At 48.3% G+C, this 20339-nt stretch overlaps 1 protein-coding gene across 1 annotated transcript in view; it reads right to left on the bottom strand.

Annotated features, from left to right (window-relative positions):
• Positions 1-1162: 1162 nt before the first annotated feature.
• Positions 1163-20339, bottom strand: part of LOC120944251 (glycophorin-C-like) — a 39928-nt gene continuing 20751 nt past the window's right edge. Inside the window, exons 2-3 of the mRNA XM_040358235.1 lie at positions 6122-6166; positions 1163-2037 (exon numbers count right to left, since the gene is read on the bottom strand). Coding sequence (XP_040214169.1) covers positions 1841-2037; positions 6122-6166 — 242 coding nt within the window. The 3' untranslated portion in view covers positions 1163-1840. The remainder of the gene's footprint in view (positions 2038-6121; positions 6167-20339) is intronic.

The raw sequence follows: 20339 nt of genomic DNA, 5'->3' as shown, positions 1-20339 counted from the left end.
GATAAGGAGGATGTTGGTCGTCTGCACAGCATCCTTATTTAGTTCTCCCCTGCCCCGCTCCATCAACACTGGTATCACATTAGCTGAGTGATGGAGAAAAACGAAGGAAGAAGAGAAACACTGGAATACTACCATGTTTCCCCTGAAATTAGACCTAGCATTATTTTACAAGAGGGCTGCAATATAAGCCCTACCCCAAAAATAATCCCTAGTATAAAATGCTTGAAAAATCTTATAACCCACTCTATTACAAGATATTTCTCCGCATTTATATGATGGCACCATCTCCAGCTGCACATACAGTACTCACCTTCCATTTTTCCCCTGCTACCCCGGTCAAATGCTGGGAGGCAAACAGAGGGAGCTCATAATTTACACCAGGCTGAGGAATGTCTCTCTACCCCTATGTCACAGTGCTAAGTGTCTCAGCAGCCAATCATCAAGTACCTTTCGTGTCACATGGGAGGAGAGCAGTAAGTCACGTTGTCAGGATCTTTTCGGGTGTCTCCCAGCAGATCGCAATAATAGTCTTCACCTGATGCTGGCTGCTGGAAGGGTGATTATTCCCTCCTCTACTATTATCCTCTCTTTTGTCTTCTACCCAGATTATACTTGATGCTTCAGCCTTAGCCTGTTTCCTGATGGATCCCACTCTTGTTTTGTACCTATATCCTGTGCCCTACTGCCTTGTACCTGCTCCCTTTGTTCCTAATTTCAGTCCTGGCCTCCCTCCTGACTGTTTCTTCCACCTCCAGTTTTACCCTGTTGATTCATGTTTCCCATTTTGTATATACTGTAGTGTATTGTATTATAGATAAACTCTTAAAGACTGCCCACCACACATATATTGCAGCAGGACGGCTCTATTGCGTGGAACGACGAACCCATAAGTCGTTTCATGTAATAGATACCGTGGGCACGTGCACGGCGCCGGAGAAGCTTTTTTTGTCAGGACCTTTTCGGGTGTCTCCCAGCAGATCGCAGTAATCAGTCTTCACCTGATGCTGGCTGCTGGACGGGTGTTTAGTCCCTCCTCTACTATTATCCTCTCTTTTGTCTTCTACCCAGATTATACTTGATGCTATAGCCTGAGCCTAATTCCTGATGGATCCAACTCTTGTTTTGTACCTATCACCTATGCCCTGCTGCCTTGGACCTGCTCCCTAATTTCAATTCTGGCCTCCCTCCTGACTGTTTCTTCCACCTCCAGTTTTACCCTGTTGAACCATGTTCCCTATTTTGTATATACTGTATTATAGATGAAGTCTTAAAGACCGCCCACCGCACGAATACTGCAGCAGGACGGCTCTATTGCGCGGAACGACATACCCATAAGTCGTTTCATGTAATAGATACTGTGGGCACGTGCGCGGTGCCGGAGGAGCTTTTTTAACTAAGTTATATATTTATGAAAGTGCGGAAACTTTTGGAAGACCATATATTTATATATATCCAGGTCATGATATATCTAGCAGTAGTTAGTCACATTCAACTGGACTTGTTCTATAATGTTGAAGACATTTGGGAACTTATCCAATCCACTTCTTCAGTTCTAATGAGTCCCCCTAAGCGAATCATCCTAGAATTTGTCAAGACAAATGTTGATTGTCCAAGAACAGGGTGGAACATGTGATATTCGTGGAACCTCGCTGTTCTGGTTACATAATCCACATGTAAACTAGACCATAAAGCATGTTAGTGGTGATCCCCTGAGACACAATGGGCACCGCTCTGAGAAACAGGACTTTGATAGAGTTCTTCTGCCGTAGAACGCGGTAGTGTTTCCCGATGTAAACACGTTGAGTATGGTGAGGGGGTGGAGAGACGATTCTCTGTCCTCTCAGATAAAATATTCTTTCTTTGACTCGTCTTTGGACTCTTGCAGCGACGGGTCATTTTTCAGGGCAGCGTCGGCATTCTCTGCAAATTCCGTGCCCTTGGCCTCATTGGTGAAATACGTCCCCTTGTGTCTGCATGTGTACCGGAGCACCACGACCATGAGGATCACAAGGATTAGGATCACAAGGATGACCACACCTGAGAAGAGATATAGATGGATCGGGTTCAAAGCTAAACTCCAGGCAAACGGTACTGTATATATACAGATAAATACATACACTATATTACCAAAAGTATCGGGACGCCTGCCTTTACAGGCACATGAACTTTAATGACATCCCAGGTTTAGGAGTTTGTCTATGGGACCATTCTTTTAGATGTTCAGTTGTGAGGTCAGGCACGGATGTTGGACAAGAAGGACAGTCAAGTTCCTCCACTCCAAACTCGCTCATCTATGTCTTTATGAACCTTGCTTTGTGTACTGATCCAAATCATTTGGTGGAGGGGGGATTATGGTGTGGGGGTTGTTCTTCAGGGGTTGGGCTTGGTCCCCTTAGTTCCAGTGAAGGGAACTCTTAAGGCGTCAGCATACCAAGAAATTTTGGACAATTTCATGCTCCCAACTTTGTGGAAACAGTTTGGGGCCGGCCCCTTCCTGTTCCAACATGACTGCAAATCAGTGCACAAAGCAAGGTCTATAAAGACATGGATGAGTGAGTTTGGGGTGGAGAAACTTGACTGGCCTGACCTCAGCCCCACAGAACACATTTGGGATGAATTAGAGCAACCCTTGAGAGTGGAAACAGGGGGCCGAATGAGCAAAGGTTTGGGCATTATTTTAAATGCCTAAACAGCCAAGGTTTGGTCTTAACCAGATGCTGACTGCCCCATGTACATTAACTATGGCAGGGCGGCCGCTCTGGGCAAAATAGCATACATGTGGACACAGCGGGAGCCAATCAGCGGGTTCAGCAGATGCGATGTGCGCCGGGACCCGCTGATCATTCAGGAAACAGGTCTCTGTTTTCTCACAGTACAAGCACCCCCCATTCAGTTAGAAAGCACTCCCTAGGAACATATTTAACCATTTGATCGCCCCTGATGCTAACCCCTTCCTTGCCAGTGTCATTAGTACAGTGACAGTGCATATTTTTTAGCACTGATTGCTGTGTTGGTGTCATTGGTCCCCAAAAGTGTCAGTTAGGCATCAGATTTGTCTTCCATAATATCACAGTTCTGCTATATTGCAGCCATTACTAGTAAAGAATTAAATACAATTCCAGTTTGTAGATTGTGTAACTTTTGCGTAAACCAAACAATATACATCGAGGCTCTAATTGGCTTCAAAAAAGGGTGGGCTCAAGGTGCCGAGCACTGCGGCCTGAGCCCACCCAGTTGTGTGACAATAGTGAATTCATATTTGCTAATGTCTTCCTGCTTCTCCTCCTGGCCAATAAGGAAGCGGTCTTAAGACCCGATTGGCCGAGAGGAGAATCGATCGTATTGACCGCCGAGGAGGAGACAAGGGGGGGGCCACAGAGGAGATGCAGGGGGAAGCTGCCGAGGAGGAGACGATGCTGGGGGAAGCCGATGAGGAGGAGATGAGGGGGAAGCCGCCAAGAGGAGATTCAGGGTAAATGACCAAGGAGGAGGAGGAGATGGAAATGGGCAAGAAGTAGGAGACACAAGGGGAAGTGGCCTTGGAGGAGGAGATGCAGCAGGAAGCCACTGAGGAGGAGGAGACGCAGGGGGAAGCCGATGAGGAGGAGGAGATGCAGGGGGAAGCCACTAAGGATGAGAAATAGGGGGAAGCTGCTGAGGAGGAGGAGATGCAGGTGGAAGTGGACGAGGGGGACGACATGCAGGGGAAGCCGATGAGGAGATGCAGGGGAAGCCACTGAGGAGGAAGAGACGCAAGGAGAAGCCGCAGAGGAGGAGAAGCAGGGGAAAGCCGCTCAGGAGGAGGTCGACACAGGGGGAAGTGGACGAGGAGAAGGAGACGCAGGGGGAAGCCCCTGAGGAGGAGACGTAGGAGGAAGCCGCAGAGGAGGAGATGCAGGAGGAAGCGGCCGAGGAGGATGAGATGCAAGGGGAAGTCCCTGAGTTGGAGGCGCAGGGGGAAGTCACAGAGGAGACATGGGGGGAAGCTGCTGAGAAGACGCAGAGGGAAGCAGCCAAGTAGGAGGATACACAGGGGGAAGCAGCTGAGGAAGCCGATGAGGAAGAGGAGACGTGGGAGGAAGCTGCCGAGGAGGAGATGTAGGGGGGAACGGCCGAGGAGGAGGAGATGCAGGGGTAAGCCACCGAGGATAAGGAGACACAGGGGGAAGCTGCTGAGAAGGAAATGCAGGGGGAAGTTGCCAAGGAGGAGATAACGCAGGGGGAAGCGGCTGAGGAGGAGAAGATGCTGGGGGAAGCTCATGAGGAAGAATAGATGTGGGAGGAAGCCGCCAAGGAGGATGGGGTATGGGGGAAGCAGCCTGAATAGGAGGAGATGCAGGGGGAAGCCATCAAGGAGGAGATGCAGGGGAAAGCCGCCGAGGAGGAAGAGACACAGTGGAATGCCGTAGAGGAGGAGGAGACACAGGGGAAGCTGCCGAGGAGGAGATGCGGGTGAAGCTGCCGAGGAGGAGACGCTGGGAGAAGGCGCCAAGGAAAAGGAGACGCAGGGGGAAGGCGTCAAGGGGGAGACCCAGGGGGAAGCTGCAGAGGAGGAGGAAACGCAAAGGGAAGGTGCCAAGGAGGAGGAGACGCAGGGGGAAGCTGCCGAGGAGAAGATGCAGGGGGAAGGCACAGAAGAGGAGAAGATGCAGGGGGAAGGCACAGAAGAGGAGGAGACGCAGGGGGAAGGTTTCGAGGATGAGGAGACACAGGGGGAAGCTGCCGAGGAGGAGATGCAGGGGGATGCTGCAGAGAGGGAAGAGACACAGGGGGAAGCTGCCGAGGCGGAGGAGACACAGGGGAAAGGCGCTGAGTAGTAGACGCAGGGGGAAGGAGCCGAGGAGGAGGAGATGCAGGGGGAAGGTGCAGAGGAGGAGGAGACGCAGGGGGAAGCTGCCATAGATGAGGTGGCACTGGTGGGTGGTTTTTCCGAGCGACGGGGGGGTGGGGGGGTTCGACTGACTGATGGACGGACCGAACAAAAGGGGGGGGGAGTAGTGGGTGGGGGCTTCGACTGAAGGACCGACCAAATGAGGGGGGTGGTGTTGTGTAGTTTGTTTGCCGCCCCTCAAAAAATGGAGCACCAGCCGCCGCTGGCCATACAGTAAACGTTGTTGTCAGGCTCCAGATCTGTCTCGGTATAATCGGTTCTCAAAGTTTCCATCGATGTTTTAGTTGTTCAAATACGACACAAATCATCAGTTATTATTCCCGATTCTGAAGTGAACTGAAGACAATTTGGCCCAGATTCTCGTATCTGGGCGTAAAACTGTGCGGGCGTAACGTATCTGCTTTACGTTACACTGCCGCAAGTTTTACAGGCAAGTGCTTTATTCACAAAGAACTTGCCTGTAAAGTTGCGGCAGCGTAGCGTAAATCCCCCGGCGCAAGCCCGCCTAATTCAAATGAGCCGGGTAGGGGGCGTGGAGCATTTAAATTAGGCGCGTTCCCGCGCCAAACGTAATGCGCATGCGCCGTCCCTAAAATTTCCCGACGTGCATTGCGCTAAATGACGTCGCAAGGACGTCATTGGTTTCGACGTGAACGTAAATGGCGTCCAGCACCATTCACGGACGACTTACGCAAACAACGTATATTTTTAAATTTCGACGCGGGAACGACGCCCATACTTAACATTGGTTGCCACCATATAGCAGGGGCAACTTTACGCATCGCAAATCTAACGTAAACGTTGTAACTTCACTGCGTCGACCGCGCGTACGTTCGGGAATTCGCGTATTTTGCTAATTTGCATACACGACGGGGAAAACGACGGAGGCGACACCTAGCGGCAAAAAAAAAAATTGCATTTAAGATCCAACAGCGTAAGAGCCTTACGCCTGTCGGATCTAATGGATATCTATGCGTAACTGATTCTAAGAATCAGTCGCATAGATACGACGGCCCAGATTAGGACTTACGACGGCGTACATTGCGTTGCGCCGTCGTAAGCCCTTTGAGAATCTGGGCCTGTGTACAGATTACAAATCTGACATTTTTCAGCCTCGGTGTGTTTTGAACCCTCCTGCAGATTAATATTGGAAGGGAGATAAATCCGTCAGTTTTTCGAGTTTCCTGACATCTGGTTGTGCGTTCCGCGTTATTTTCAGGACAGACTTACTTGCGATCACCGCGACATCTGTTCCACTTCTGGAATGTTCCACAGCTGCAACGACACGAGAACACAGAGTCAATATTAGAACTTTTATTACAAACATACGACACCCACCAGAATCGCGACGGCGGATACAACAAAAAAACTTCCTGAAAAATATAGAAACTTAAGAATAACTTTTGGTGTTGTAATGTTGCAGAGAAAAACATAGGCCCAGATTCTCAACCGAGATACTGTACGACGGCGTATCTTCAGATACGCCATTGTATCTCTGCGTTGAGCCGTCGTATCTATGCGACTGATTCTTAGAATCAGTTACGCATAGATATCCATTAGATCCGACAGGCGTAAGTCTCCTACGCCGTCGGATCTTAACTGCAATTTTTTTTTGACCGCTAGGTGGCGCTTCCGTCTAATTCCGCGTCGAGTTTGCAAATTAGCTAGATACGCGAATTCCCGAACGTACGCTCGGCCGACGCAGTAAAATTACAACGTTTACGTTAGGCTTTTCGCGGCGTAAAGTTGTCCCTGCTATATGAGGCGCAGCCAATGATAAGTATGGCCGTCGTTCCTGTGTCGAAATTTGAAAAAGTTACGTCGTTTGCGTAAGTCGTCCGTGAATGGGGCTGGACGTCATTTACGTTCACGTCGAAACCAATGACGCCCTTGCGACGTCATTTGGAGCAATGCACACTGGGATATTTTACGGACGGCGCATGCGCAGTTCGTTCGGCGCGGGGACGCGCTTAATTTAAATGATACACGCCCCCTACCCGTCGAATTTGAATTCCGCCGGGTGATTTACGCTACGCCGCCGCAACTTACGGAGCAAGTGCTTTGAGAATACAGCACTTGCCCGTGTAAGTTGCTGAGGCGTAACGTAAACGTAAACAATTTTGCGCGGCTGTACGAGAATCTGCCCCATATTTTCCAAAAATGAATGACTGTCTGAAGCTGGCCATACACGGTTAGATTTTTATTAAAACGTTTGTATGGAAATTCTGAAAGGTCATTCAGCCGAACATTCCTTCTTGCCACCATTGAGTCAACGAATGCCCCCATACACACGATCGGATTTTCCCTCGGAAAAACCTTGGTTGTTTTTTCCGTCGGAATTCCGCTGAAGCTTGGCTTGCATACACACGGTCACACAAAAGTTCTCGGAAACCTTCCTCCGTCAAGAACGCGGTGACGTACAACACTACGACGAGGCGAGAAAATTAGGTTTAATGCTTCCGAGGATGCGTTGAATTGTTTCCGAGCATGCGTTGTTTTTTTTCTCCGTCGGAGTTCCATACAGACAAACGGAATTTCCAATAGAATTTTTTTCTGTCTGGAAAAAAAGAGAGTTTTTTTTCCGACGGAAAAAACTCCAAATTGTTTCCGAGCATGCGTCGGAATTTTGCACGTCTGAATTGCTACAGACGATCATATTTTCTGATAGGATTTTTTTCCGTCGGAAAAATTGAGAACCGGCGGAAATTCCGACAGCAAAAGTCCGATGGAGCCTATACACGGTTGGAAGCTCACATCAGACTTTTGCTGTCGGAATTTCTGATTGTGGGTACGGGGGCATAACATGACAATGGTGTAGATTCAGGAACGATTTACGCCGGCGTATCCATAGATACGCCGCGTAAATTCAAAGCTGCGCCGGCGTATCTATTTTCTGTATTCAGAAAGCTCGATACGCCGACATTAGCCTAAGATACGACTGGCATAAGTCTCTTACACCGTCGTATCTTAGAGTGCATTCTCACGCTGGCCGCTAGGTGGCGCTTCCGTAGTTGTCAGCGTAGAGAATGCAAATTACATACTTACGCCGATTCACAAACGTATGTGCGCCTGGCGATAGTTTTTTTCGTCGCTTGCGTAACTCGTTTTCGTCGTAACGTTGCTCTTGCTATTAGGAGGCGCAGCCAATGTTAAGTATGGACGTCGTTCCCGCGTCGCGATTTGAAAATTTTACGTTGTTTGCGTAAGTCATCCATGAATGGCGCTGGACGCCATTTACGTTCACGTCGAAACCAATGACGTCCTTGCGACGTCAGTTACCGCAATGCACGTCGGGAAATTTTAGGGACGGCGCATGCGCAGTACGTTCGGCTCGGGAACGCGCCTAATTTAAATGATCCACACCCCCTACCGGATCATTTGAATTACGCACGCTTACGCCGGCCCCTTTTACGCTACGCCGCCGCAACTTACGGAGCAAGTGCTTCGTGAATACAGCGCTTGCTCCTGTAATTTACGGCGGCGTAGCGTAAAGACGATACGCTGCGCCGCCGTATCAGTGCGCGCTTTTACCTGAATCTACCCCAGAGTTTTTTTTTCTAATTTCCGACGGAAAAACTCCGAATTGTTTCCGAGCACGCGGCAGAATTTTGCACGTCTGAATTGCTACAGATGATCGTATTTTCTGATAGGATTTTTTTCCGTCGGAAAAATTGAGAACCAGCGGAAATTCCGACAGCAAAAGTCAGATGGAGCCTATACACGGTCGGAAAGGTCACGCTAGACTTTTGCTGTCGGAATTTCGAATCGTGTGTAACATGTCAATGTAAACAAACAGATCCCCGTAGAGAATGATCGTCTGTTCCTAGAGATCAGGAACAGCGATCTCTCTCCTCTTCCAGTCAGTCCCCTCCACCCCACAGTTAGAAACACCTCACTAGGGAACACATTTAACCCCTTGATCGCCCCCTGGTGTTAACCCCTTCCCTGCCAGTGTCATTTATACAGTAATCAGTTCATTTTTTTTAGCACTGATCACTGTAATAATGTAATTTGGGGGTCAGATTTGTCCGCCGCAATGTCGTAGTTCTGCTGAAAACTCGCAGATCGCCACGAATTACCAGTAAAAACAATAAATAAATGTCCGAATATCTGTCCCCTATTTTGTAGACGCAATAACGTTTGCGATACGGCACTGCGTCACTTTATCTGACGTCCGTAAAATTGACGTCCTTTTTTCCCCCCACAAATAAAGCTTTCTTTTGGTGGTATTTGATCACCTATGCGGTTTTTATTTTTTGAGCTATACACAAAAAATAAACCGACAATGTAAAAAAAAAAGAAAAAATTATTTCTACTATAATACATATCCAAAAATGTAAAAAAAAAAATGTATTCATCAGTTTTTACCAAAAATATGTAGAATACATATTGGCCTAAACTGATGAATAAATAATTTTTTTTGGATATGTATTATAGCAGAAATTTAAAAAATATATATTTTTTTCAAAATTGTCGGTCTTTTTTTGTTTATAATGCAAAAAATAAAAACTACAGAGATGACCAAATACCACCAAAAGAACGCTCTATTTGTGAGGAAAAAAGAACGTAAATTTTGTTTGGGTACAACGTCGCACGACCGCGCAATTGTCAGTTAGGCTCCATTCACACCTTGGCGACAAAACGCCCGACGCCCGACGCTCGATACGCTGGAGGGGCGAATTTCCATTGCTGTCTATGAGATGGTTCACATCTCACGCCGAACGCCGAAACGCCGTACGCCTGCCGCCTAAAAACAAGTCCCGGACCATTTTTTTCAGGCGGCATTGGCGTTCGGCCATAGACAGCAATGTTTAATTCTTTGTAAAAAAAATAAATAAAAAAAAGTAAACGAAATTGCGGCAAAATACGCCGCGTACTCGGCGTTACTTGTCGCCTAGGTGTGAATGCAGCCTTAAAGTGACGCAGTGCCGTATCGCAAACGTTCTTGCGTCTACAAAATAGGGGATAGATATTTGGACATTTATTTATTGTTTTTACTGGTAATTAGTGGCGATCTGCGAGTTTTCAGCAGAACTACGACATTGCGGCGGACATTCATTTGAGGACCTGTGACATTATTACAGTGATCAGGGCTAAAAAAAAAAAAAGGAACTGATTACTGTATAAATGACACTGGCAGGGAAGGGGTTAACACTAGGGGGCGATCAAGGGGTTAAATGTGTTCCCTAGGGAGGTGTTTCTAACTGTGGGGGGGTGGGGCTGACTGGAGGAGGAGAGAGATCGCTGTTCCTGATCACTAGGAACAGACGATCATTCTCTACGGGGATTTGTTTGGGTACAACGTCGCACGACCGCGCAATTGTCAGTTAAAGCGACGCAGTGCCGAATCGCAAAAAATGGCCCGGTCTTGAACGCGGGGGGAAATCCTTTCCAGGGGGTGAAGTGGTTAGATGCAAATCTAAAATCCTATTGGAAGATTGTTTTTGGAATGACTAGCCTGGTGACAGGTCCTCTTTACGCATTTCAATAGACATCCGTTTGGCGTTGATGACATACGTATTTGCTCTCAGGCTTTCCATTCACATACACATTGTACCCGGATGGCCATGAATAAACAGAAATAGATAAATAATGCAACACAACCTCACAGCAGGTGGAAAATGCTGATTATTTATTTTGTTTTAATTCCTTACACCTGGAGCTACAGGACGAACGTTTTGCGGTTTGTAAACGGCTGATTCAGCTGAGAGGTGACGCGGGGGGGGGGGGGAACACAACGCACTTTCTGCTGAGAGGAGAGTCCAACCTCTTAAAGGGAACCAACAAAGAAGAAAAAGAATGCTCACCTGTCCTGCTGCCTGCGCCTCTGTGCGCTGCTCCCAGGCCCGTTGCGACAAGGCAAGCAAACCAAGCAATTGCTTGGGGCCCCGAACTGGCCTGGGGCCCCAAGCAGGGCCCTTGCCGCGCTTCCTATAAATGCTGCAGCCTCCTGAGTGCCCCCTCCCTATGTTTTTTTTACTCCCCCCATGTTCTTTTTACTCCCCCCCCCCCCCCCCCCCACCGTACCGCAGTACAGGAGATTCAGTTTCCTGTTCCCGTCCGGACTGACAGGAAGTGCTCACTTCCTGTCAGTCCGGCCGGGAACAGGAAACTGAATCTCCTGCCGCGCGGTACGGTGGGGGGGGGGGGAGTAAAAAGAACATGGGGGGAGGGGAGTAAGAAGGACACAGGGAGGGGGAGCGTATAGGTAGATTCAGTAAGAGTTAGGACGGCTTATCAGTAGATAAGTCGACCTAACTCAGAATCTACGCCGACCTATGTTTAAGTGTATGCTCAAACAGAGATACGCTTAAACATATCTAAGATACAACGGCTTGCGCCGTCCTATCTTAGATTGCAATTTTTCGGATGGCCGCTAGGTGGCGCTTCCATTGCGGTCGGCGTAGAATATGTAAATGAGGAGATACGCCGATTCACGAACGTACTTTTACGCCGTTTGCGTAAGAGATAGGCCGCGTAAAGTTAGAGCTAAGCCCTAGTGGAATAGTAATGTCAAGTATGCCCGCCGTTCCCGCGTCGAAATTCGATTTTTTTACGTCGTCCGTGAATCGGGATTTACGTTGTTTACGTCCACGTCAAAATCAATAGGCCCATGCGGCGTACTTAGCCGCAATGCACACTGGGAAATGTAGGCGCCCGGCGCATGCGCAGTAATAAAAAAGCGTAAAAAACCTGAGGTCAAGCCTCATTAACATAAAACACGTCCCCTCAAACACATTTGAATTAGACGCCCTTACGCCCGCCCGCTTTAGGCTACGCCGCCGTAACATAGCAGGCAAGTACTTTGAGAATCATTACTTGCCTAGCTAACTTACGGCGGCGTAGCCTAAACACGCTAAGCTACGCCGCCGCAAGTTTGCACCATTGTACCTGAATCTAGCTATGAATGCTCACTTCCTGTCAGTCCAGCCGGGAACAGGAAACTGAATCTCCTGCCGCGCGGTACGGGGGGGGGGGAGTAAAAAGAACATGGGGGGAGGGGAGTAAGAAGGACACGGGAGGGGGAGCTTAAACTGTATCGCTATGGTGTGGTTCCTGTAGGCTTTGCGTGCGTGTGGGGGGGGGGTGGGCTTGGGGGGCCTCCATGTCCATTTTGCTTGGGGCCCCCAAATTCCTTCAAACGGCCCTGGCTGCTCCAGTCCCCCGTAGTCTGCAGGTAGACCGAAACGTCAAGGAATATCACTATTCTGGGTCTCCCGTTGTGGTTTCCCCCTCTGATTTCCATGTATTACAAGATACAGATACCCTAAATGTTTTTTGCAGGCATACTTCCAATCCTATAAGTACCCAGCAACTTATAACCACAAACCCATTCCTGCCTGTAATTTTGACAGCCGGTAATTCCCGGCAATATTGATGGGGGCAGCGCCGGATTGGGGAGAGGAGGGGAGCATTAGACATGTGCAATTCAATTTGTTCTGTTCCGATTTCGTTTTGCGACGAAATTCAACAAATTCATTCATTCGGAAATATTCGAATTAACGAAAAGCTGTTTAACCGCTTCAGCCCCGGACCATTTTGGTGGTGAAAGACCGGGCTACTTTTTGCGATTCGGCACTGCGTCGCTTAAAGCGGGGGTTCACCCTAATAGCATGTATATCTCCTTTATATTCGTAACAAGTACTGTCCGCAATTCGTTTTTTTTTTATGCTGTACGTACCTTGTAATCCATTTTTTCACTCTACTTCTCCCCGCGGGAGTAGGCGTTTCTATGCCTAGAGGGATTGTCATCTGGGAGGTCGCCCAGATGATTGACGGCTGTTCCCCCCAGCGGATAAGGCCCTGTATTGCGTAGGCGCTCACGAGTTACGGGGTTTCCGAAAGCTTCCGGTAACTCGTGAGCGCCTACGCAATACGGGGGCGGGGCCTTATCCGCCGTGGGTAACAGACATCAATCATCTGGGCGACCTCCCAGATGACAATCCCCCTAGGAGACTCTTTACCACGTGATCAGCCGTGTCCAATCACGGCTGATCACGATGTAAACAAGAAGAGCCGGTTATCTATCAGACGCGAGTAGAGGAGAGCCGATCGGCTGCTCCTCTGACAGGGGGATTATCAGCACATTACGTGATCTCGCGCAGCCGAGCCTACCTGCCGCCGTATAACTGGCTGGTCGGCTAGTGGTTAAAGCATGCTATCCCACATTTGTTGTCAGAAAATACGACAACAATTGTCCGATGGAGTGTACAATCGGTGGGATTATCTGACAACATCCTGCCATCACACAATTCAGGGGAGGGCTGGCAGGGGGGGCAGGGTGGAAATCTCCCCCCGGGCCGGTGACACTATGCACAGCCACTGGCCGCCGCTACCAAATGCTGTTTTTGCCTGCTGGAGCTCTGTTAACACAGGTCACGGCCGCTGCTCCCCTCCCACTGTGCAGCCGTGCCGGTGTCAGCTCCGAGGTAGATGGCTGCAGAGCTGAGCTATGTCTCGTCTCAGGCCTCGTACACACGACAGAGTTTCTCGGCAGAATTCACTGAGAAACTCGGTCAAAACCCGGATTCTGCCGAGAAACTCTGTCGTCTGTACAGTTTTGGCTCGATGGAGCCGCCGAGGAACTCGACGAGAAAATAGAGAACATGTTCTCTATTTTCTCGTTGTTCTCGTTGTTCTATGGGAGAAGGCGGCCCGCTGAGCTCCTCGGCGGCTTCATCCCAAAACTCGACGAGGAACTCGACGTGCCAAGCACGTCGAGTTCCTCTGTCGTGTGTACGGGGCCTGACACATAGCTCAGCCTCAGCGCACACCAGCACTGACATCCTCTTCTCTCTCTGCACATACACGAGGAGAGATAGAGCTCATCTGCTCCTCCTCTTTCTGAGTCTGCCCTGCCCACACTCCCTGGGTATGTGTGGGCACTGGACAGGAAGTTTGAACCGAAAAAAAGTATCAGACAGCCTGCCTGTGGCTCAGCCTCCATCCTGGTAAGCTCACTCTCTCTAGTCTCTCCTGCCTCCCAGTGTATAAAAAGGGGTGCTCTGTGGACTTTGTTAAAGGGGAGGGGGGGCAGGCTTTGGTGAGCAGATACCCTCTTTACACAATAGTCCACAGCATGCACCCCTAAATCAAGTTTCACAGAACACCCCTTACATCAGATCTGATGTATATGGGGTCTGTGCGGATTCTGATGTATATGGGGTCTGTGCGGACTCTGATGTAAGGGGAGGCTCTGTGTGGGCTCTGATGTAAGGGGAGGCTCTGTGCGGACTCTGATGTAAGGGGAGGCTCTGTGAGGTCTCTGATGTAAGGGGGAGGCTCTGTGATTACTCTGATGTAAGGGGGGCCTCTGTGCAGACTCTGATGTAAGGGGGGCGCCTCTGTGCGGATTCTGATGTAAGGGGAGGCTCTGTGCGGACTCTGATGTAAGGGGAGGCTCTGTGCGGACTCTGATGTAAGGGGGGCCTCTGTGCGGATTCTGATGTAAGGGGAGGCTCTGTGTGGACTCTGATGTAAGGGGGGCCTCTGTACGGACTCTGATGTAAGTGGGGCCTCTGTGCGGATTCTGAAGTAAGGGGAGGCTCTGTGCGGACTCTTGTGATCATGAAAAATCTTAAGCTGTTTTCCTCGATCCATCACTTTTCCACGCTCTATGGGCCACTTGACTGGACTTGCCCCACAGGCCTAAGGCTGCCAGCCCTCCCCTGATCACAATTCCCGTCGGAAAATCCGATCTTGTGCACGAGGCTTTATACATGATAAATAGTTCAGGGTCCTAAGGAATAGCAACAGAAGAAAATAAATATGGATTAACCACTTAAGGACCAGCGCACACCTATATACGTCGACACAATGACACGGCTGGGCAGATGGACGTACCTGTACGTCCCCTTTAAGATGCGGCATTGTGGGCGTGTGCCCGCCGCTCTCCCCGTGAGTCCGACCGCAGGTCCCACAGACTCGATGTCCGCTGGGATACCCGCGATCGTCTCACGGAGCGGGAGAACGGGGAAATGCTGATGTAAACAAGGCATTTCCCCATTCTTCCTAGTGACAGGACACTGATCACAGCTCCCTGTAATCAGGAGCGGTGATAAGTGTCGTGTCACACACAGCCCATCCCTCCTACAGTTAGAACACATCCCTAGGACACTCTTAACCCCTTCAGCGCCCCCTACCGGTTAACCCCTTCACTGCCAGTGCCATTTACACAGAAATCAGTGCATTTTTATAGCACTGATCGCTGTATCAATGACAATGGTCCCAAAATGGCATCAAAAGTATCCGATGTGTCCGCCATAAAAAATTGCTGATCGTCGCCATTACTAGTAAAAAAAAAATTTTTTTTTTATAAAAATGCCATAAAACTATCCCCTATTTTGTAGACGCTATGGGCCAGATCCACAGACGAAGTACGCCGGCGTACTTTCAAATTCCCTCGAAATTCCTTCGTATCTTTGTTTTGAATCCTCAAACCAAGATACGACGGCTTCTGGGTTAGAGCCGACAGGCGTACGTCTTCGTACGCCTTCGGATCTAAGATGCAATACTTTGGCGTGTCGGGTATGCAAATTAGCGATTTACGACGATCCACGAACGTACGCGCGGCCGTCGCATTTTCTAACGTCGTCTCTAGTCGGCTTTTTCTGGTGTATAGTTAAAGCTGGTATTTTTCGGCGTATAGATAGACTTGCCATGTTAAGTATGGCCGTCGTTCCCGCGTCTAAATTTGAATATTTTTTTTTTATACGTCCGTGAATAGGGATGGACGTAACTCACGTCTAAGTTAAAAAAATTACGTCCTAGCGACGTCATTTAGCGCAATGCACGTTGGGAAATTTCCGGACGATGCATGTGCATTTCATTCGGCGAGGGGACGCGCTTCATTTAAATGAAACCCGCCCCCAACCCGCCCAATTTCAAATCCGCCGCCAGAAATACACTACGCCTCCGTAACTTACGGCGCGAACTCGCTGAGGATTCAAAAATGCGCCAGGTAATGTACGGCGGCGTAGTGTATCTCTGATACGCTGCGCCGATCTACATGTATGTGGATCTGGCCCTATAACTCTTTTGCGCAAACCAATCAATAAACGCTTATTACGATTTTTTTTTTTTTTACCAAAAATATGTAGAAGAATACGTATCGGCCTAAACTGAGGAAATTTTTTTTTTTATATATTTTTGAGGGATATTTATTATAGAAAAAAGTCAAAAATATTGCATTTTTTTTTCAAAATTGTTGCTCTATTTTTGTTTATAGCGCAAAAAAATAAAAACCGCAGAGGTGATCAAATACCACCAAAAGAAAGCTCTATTTGTTGGGGAAAAAAATGACGTAAATTTTGTTTGGGAGCCACGTCGCACGACCGCGCAATTGTCAGTTAAAACGACGCAGTGCCGAATCGCAAAAAAAGTGCTCTGGTCTTTGGCCAGCCAAACGGTCCGGGGCTGAAGTGGTTAAAAAAAAAAAAGTAAATAAAATAAAACAATAATAATGTGCTTTCTAAAGTACGAAAAAGTAAATTGCTGTCAGGTAGAGTATAGAGGACGCCCCTCACAAAGTGGCAAAAAATACGACAGAGCGTTATTTTCCGACACGCGGAAAAACAGCTGCTTGAAATGTGTGACTTGGGCTTGTGCTGAGGGTGACAGGTGATTGGCAGCGCGAGGCGGCGTGAACTCCTATCTGGCAGACAGCTTTAGCGAAATAGAATTTTCCTAATTCTCAAATACGTTTTTAAATGGCGTAAGGTTTCATTTTTCACCTCGAATGTGGCCATTAAGTCGGCCGAGGGGTTTTGCTCCTGTCGCATCAAAACAGGACGGCCAGAGGGAAAGCGGAGAATCATTTTATATGTCTTATAGTAATAAAAACATTAAAGTGGCTGTAAACTCTCATGTAAGCCAATAATAACCACTTCCTTACACCCCCTTCCTGCCCGGCCAAATTTCAGCTTTCGGCACTGCGTCGCTTTAACCTCCCTGGCGGTAAACCCGAGCGTGACTTGGGGTTGGTTCTCAATGCTAAGATCGGTATCCCCGAGTCACGCTCGGGGTGGACGTGCAGAGTGTGCAGCGGCGCGGCTTACCTTTTGCTGGATCCACAGGCAAGTTACTCACCTTGTCCCTGGATCCAGCGATGCCACCCCGCTGTGTGAGCGAGCGGGACCTCCTCGCTCGATTCACAGTCTCCCCGTGTGCCGCCGATCTCCGTTCCCTGCGACGTTACGACGCACGGGAGCGGAGAACGGCGCCAAATTCAAAAAAGTAAACAAACACAATACACACAGTATACTGTAATCTTATAGATTACAGTACTGTATGTAAAAAATACACCCCCCCCCTTGTCCCTAGTGGTCTGCCCAGTGTCCTACATGTACTTTTATATAATAAAAAATGTCATTTCTGCCTGCAAACTGTAGATTGTCCAAAAGTGTCCCTTTATGTCAAAAATGGTTTTAGAGCAGCTAGAAAACAGCGATAATAAATTATAATCACTTGCAGAAATGTGCGATAGCGATTTGTGGGGAAATTCGTCATAAAAAAATAAAAGTAATGACAGCGACAATTCTGCAACTGAGCAAATATCAGTGATTTTGATTTGATTACATTATTGAATAATTTTTATTATAATTATATTATTATTTGTTATAATTATTTATAATTATTTATTATATTATAATTTATAATTTTGTTTTTTAAAAAAATATCATACCCGGGATGCCTACTAGACTCTTGCTTGGTCAGATTTAAGTGAGTTATTTCTAAAAATTACAGGCCTACAGTATAAAACGCCAAATTTCCTTGCAAAATAATTGTACCGCTTTTGGTACGTAATTCCAGACAGAATCATACCGCCAGGGAGGTTAACTGACAATTGCGCGGTCGTGCGGCGTGGCTCCCAAACAATTGACGTCTTTTTTTCCCCCACAAATAGAGCTTTCTTTTGGTGGTATTTGATCACCTCTGCGGTCTTTATTTTTTGCGCTATAAACAAAAAAAGACCGACAATTTAGAAAAAAAACACAATTAGCCAGATTCACGTATGGCGGCGTATCTTTATGCCGGCGTAGCGCATCCCATTTGCACTACGCCGACGTAACACAGAGAGGCAAGTACAGTATTCACAAAGCACTTGCTCCCTAAGTTACTTTGGCGTAGCGCAAATGGCCCGGCGTAACCCCGCCTAATTCAAAGTAGGCATGTAGTGGGCGGGCTACATTTAAATTACCCGTGACCCCATGTAAATGAGGGCCGTTCGTACGGTGCATGCGCGCACATGCTCAGAATCACGTCGCAAATACTCCCTACGTCACGACGAAGGCTCAATGCTTTCGACGTGAACTTAACCTATGCCCAGCCCCATTCACGTACGCTTACGCAAACGACATAAAATACGACGGCTGTTCCGTCATCCATACCTTGCATGGGCTGCGCCATCTTTTTGGTGGTTTATCTTTACGCCGGCGTATGTCTTACGTAAACGTTGTATCTTACTGCAACGGGCGTACGTACGTTCGTGAATCGGCGTATCTTGCTCATTTACATATTCGACGTGTAAATACACGTACACGCCCCCTAGCGGCCAGCGTAAATATGCACATAAGATACGACGGCGTAGGAGACTTACGTCGGTCGTATCTTAGCCAAATTTAAGCGTATCTGGTTTTCAGAATACGCTTAAATATACGACTGCGCGCATTCGGACTTACGACGGCGTATGATACGCCGTCGTAAGTCTTACTGAATCCGGCTAAATATTTTTTACTTTTTGCTATAATAAATATCCCAATTTTTTTTTTTAAATAATATATATTTTTTTCAGTTTAGGCCGATACGTATTCTTCTACATATTTTTGGTAAAAAAAAAAAAAAAAATCGCAATAAGCGTATATTGATTGGTTTGCTGCGCATAAGTTATAGCGTCTACAAAATAGGGGACAGGATTATGAACTTTTTTTTTTATATTTTTTTTTTTTACTAGTAATGGCGGCGATCTGCGATTTTTATTGGGACTGCGACCTTATGGCGGACACATCAAACACTTCTGACACATTTTTGGGACCATTTACATTTATACAGCAATCAGTGCTATAAATATGCACAGATTACTGTATGAATGTGACTGGCAGGGAAGGGGTTAACACTAGGGGGCGAGGAAGGGGTTAAATGTGTTCCCTACTAGTGATTCTAACTGTGGGGGGAGGGGACTGACTGGGGTAGGTGACCGATCTGTGTCCCTATGTACAAGGGGGACATAGGGACACAGACACGCTCGAGTGCCCCCCAGTGGCCGGAGGACGTCAATAGACATCCTCCCAGCATTGTAGAGCCGTCAATGTACAATGGCCGGGGCGCCAAGTAGTTAAGGCTTACCTGTAGCTACCCCGCATGTCAGAGAGATATCCCCTGTCCCCTGCATGTGCCAATGTCATTGGGGGCAAACTGAAACAATGGCACATAAGGGCCGTTGCTTCAGTCAGTGTGCCGTGTGTTGTTACCGGATTGGGGTGGGGCTAATGCAGCAGAAAAAACTCAAATTTATGCCTGAATACCCGCTTCAAGGAGGCCGTGTACAATTAGCGAGAAGGGGTTAGGAAAAGCAATAGAGAGAAAAAAAACAGGAAAAAATATATTAACCACTACAGATCCGCGCTATTGCCAAAAGACGGCTACAGCACCGACCTGAATTGCCAGGAGGGCGTCCCTGGACCTCCTCCTGTGCACGATCGGCCTGCGCTCCTCCCTGCAGGGCACGCGCGGCGCGCTCTGTGGTCAGCGAGTCTATGAGACTTGGCTGATCACAGATCAGAGTAAGGGATCGAACCTGACCCCTTACCATGTGATCAGCCGTCAGCCAATGACAGCTGATCATGTGATGTAAACAGAGCCGGTAATCGGCTATTTTTTCTCCTCACGCGATCAGAAAAAAAATAGCCATTCACCATTACCTGCCAGTGACCACCAGCGCCACCTATCAGTGCCCACAGTGCCATCCATCAGTGCCAACACTGCCACCCATCAGTACCCACAGTTCTGCCCACAGTGCCACCTATCAGTGCCACCCACCAGTGCCCACAGTGCCACCCATCAGTGCCCACAGTGCCACCCATCACCACTCACAGTTCTGCCTACAGTGCCACCCATCAGTGCCCACAGTGCCACCCATAAGTACCCAAAGTTCTGCCCACAGTGCCACCTATCAGTGCCCACAGTGCCACCCATCAGTGCCCACAGTGCCACCCATCACCACTCACAGTTCTGCCTACAGTGCCACCCATCAGTGCCCACAGTGCCACCCAACAGTGCCAACACTGCCATCCATCAGTACCCACAGTTCTGCCCACAGTGCCACCTATCAGTGCCCACAGTGCCACCCATAACCACCCACAGTGCCACCCATAACCACCCACAGTTCTGGCTACAGTGCCCACAGTGCCACCCATCAGGGCCCACAGTGCCACCCATAAGTACCCAAAGT

The sequence above is a fragment of the Rana temporaria genome, chromosome 6, assembly GCF_905171775.1.
Source record: "Rana temporaria chromosome 6, aRanTem1.1, whole genome shotgun sequence".
NCBI classification, from domain to species: Eukaryota; Metazoa; Chordata; class Amphibia; order Anura; family Ranidae; genus Rana; species Rana temporaria.
The sequence above is the reverse complement of the archived record's forward strand: the minus strand, read 5'-3'. Positions and strand labels throughout refer to the sequence as shown.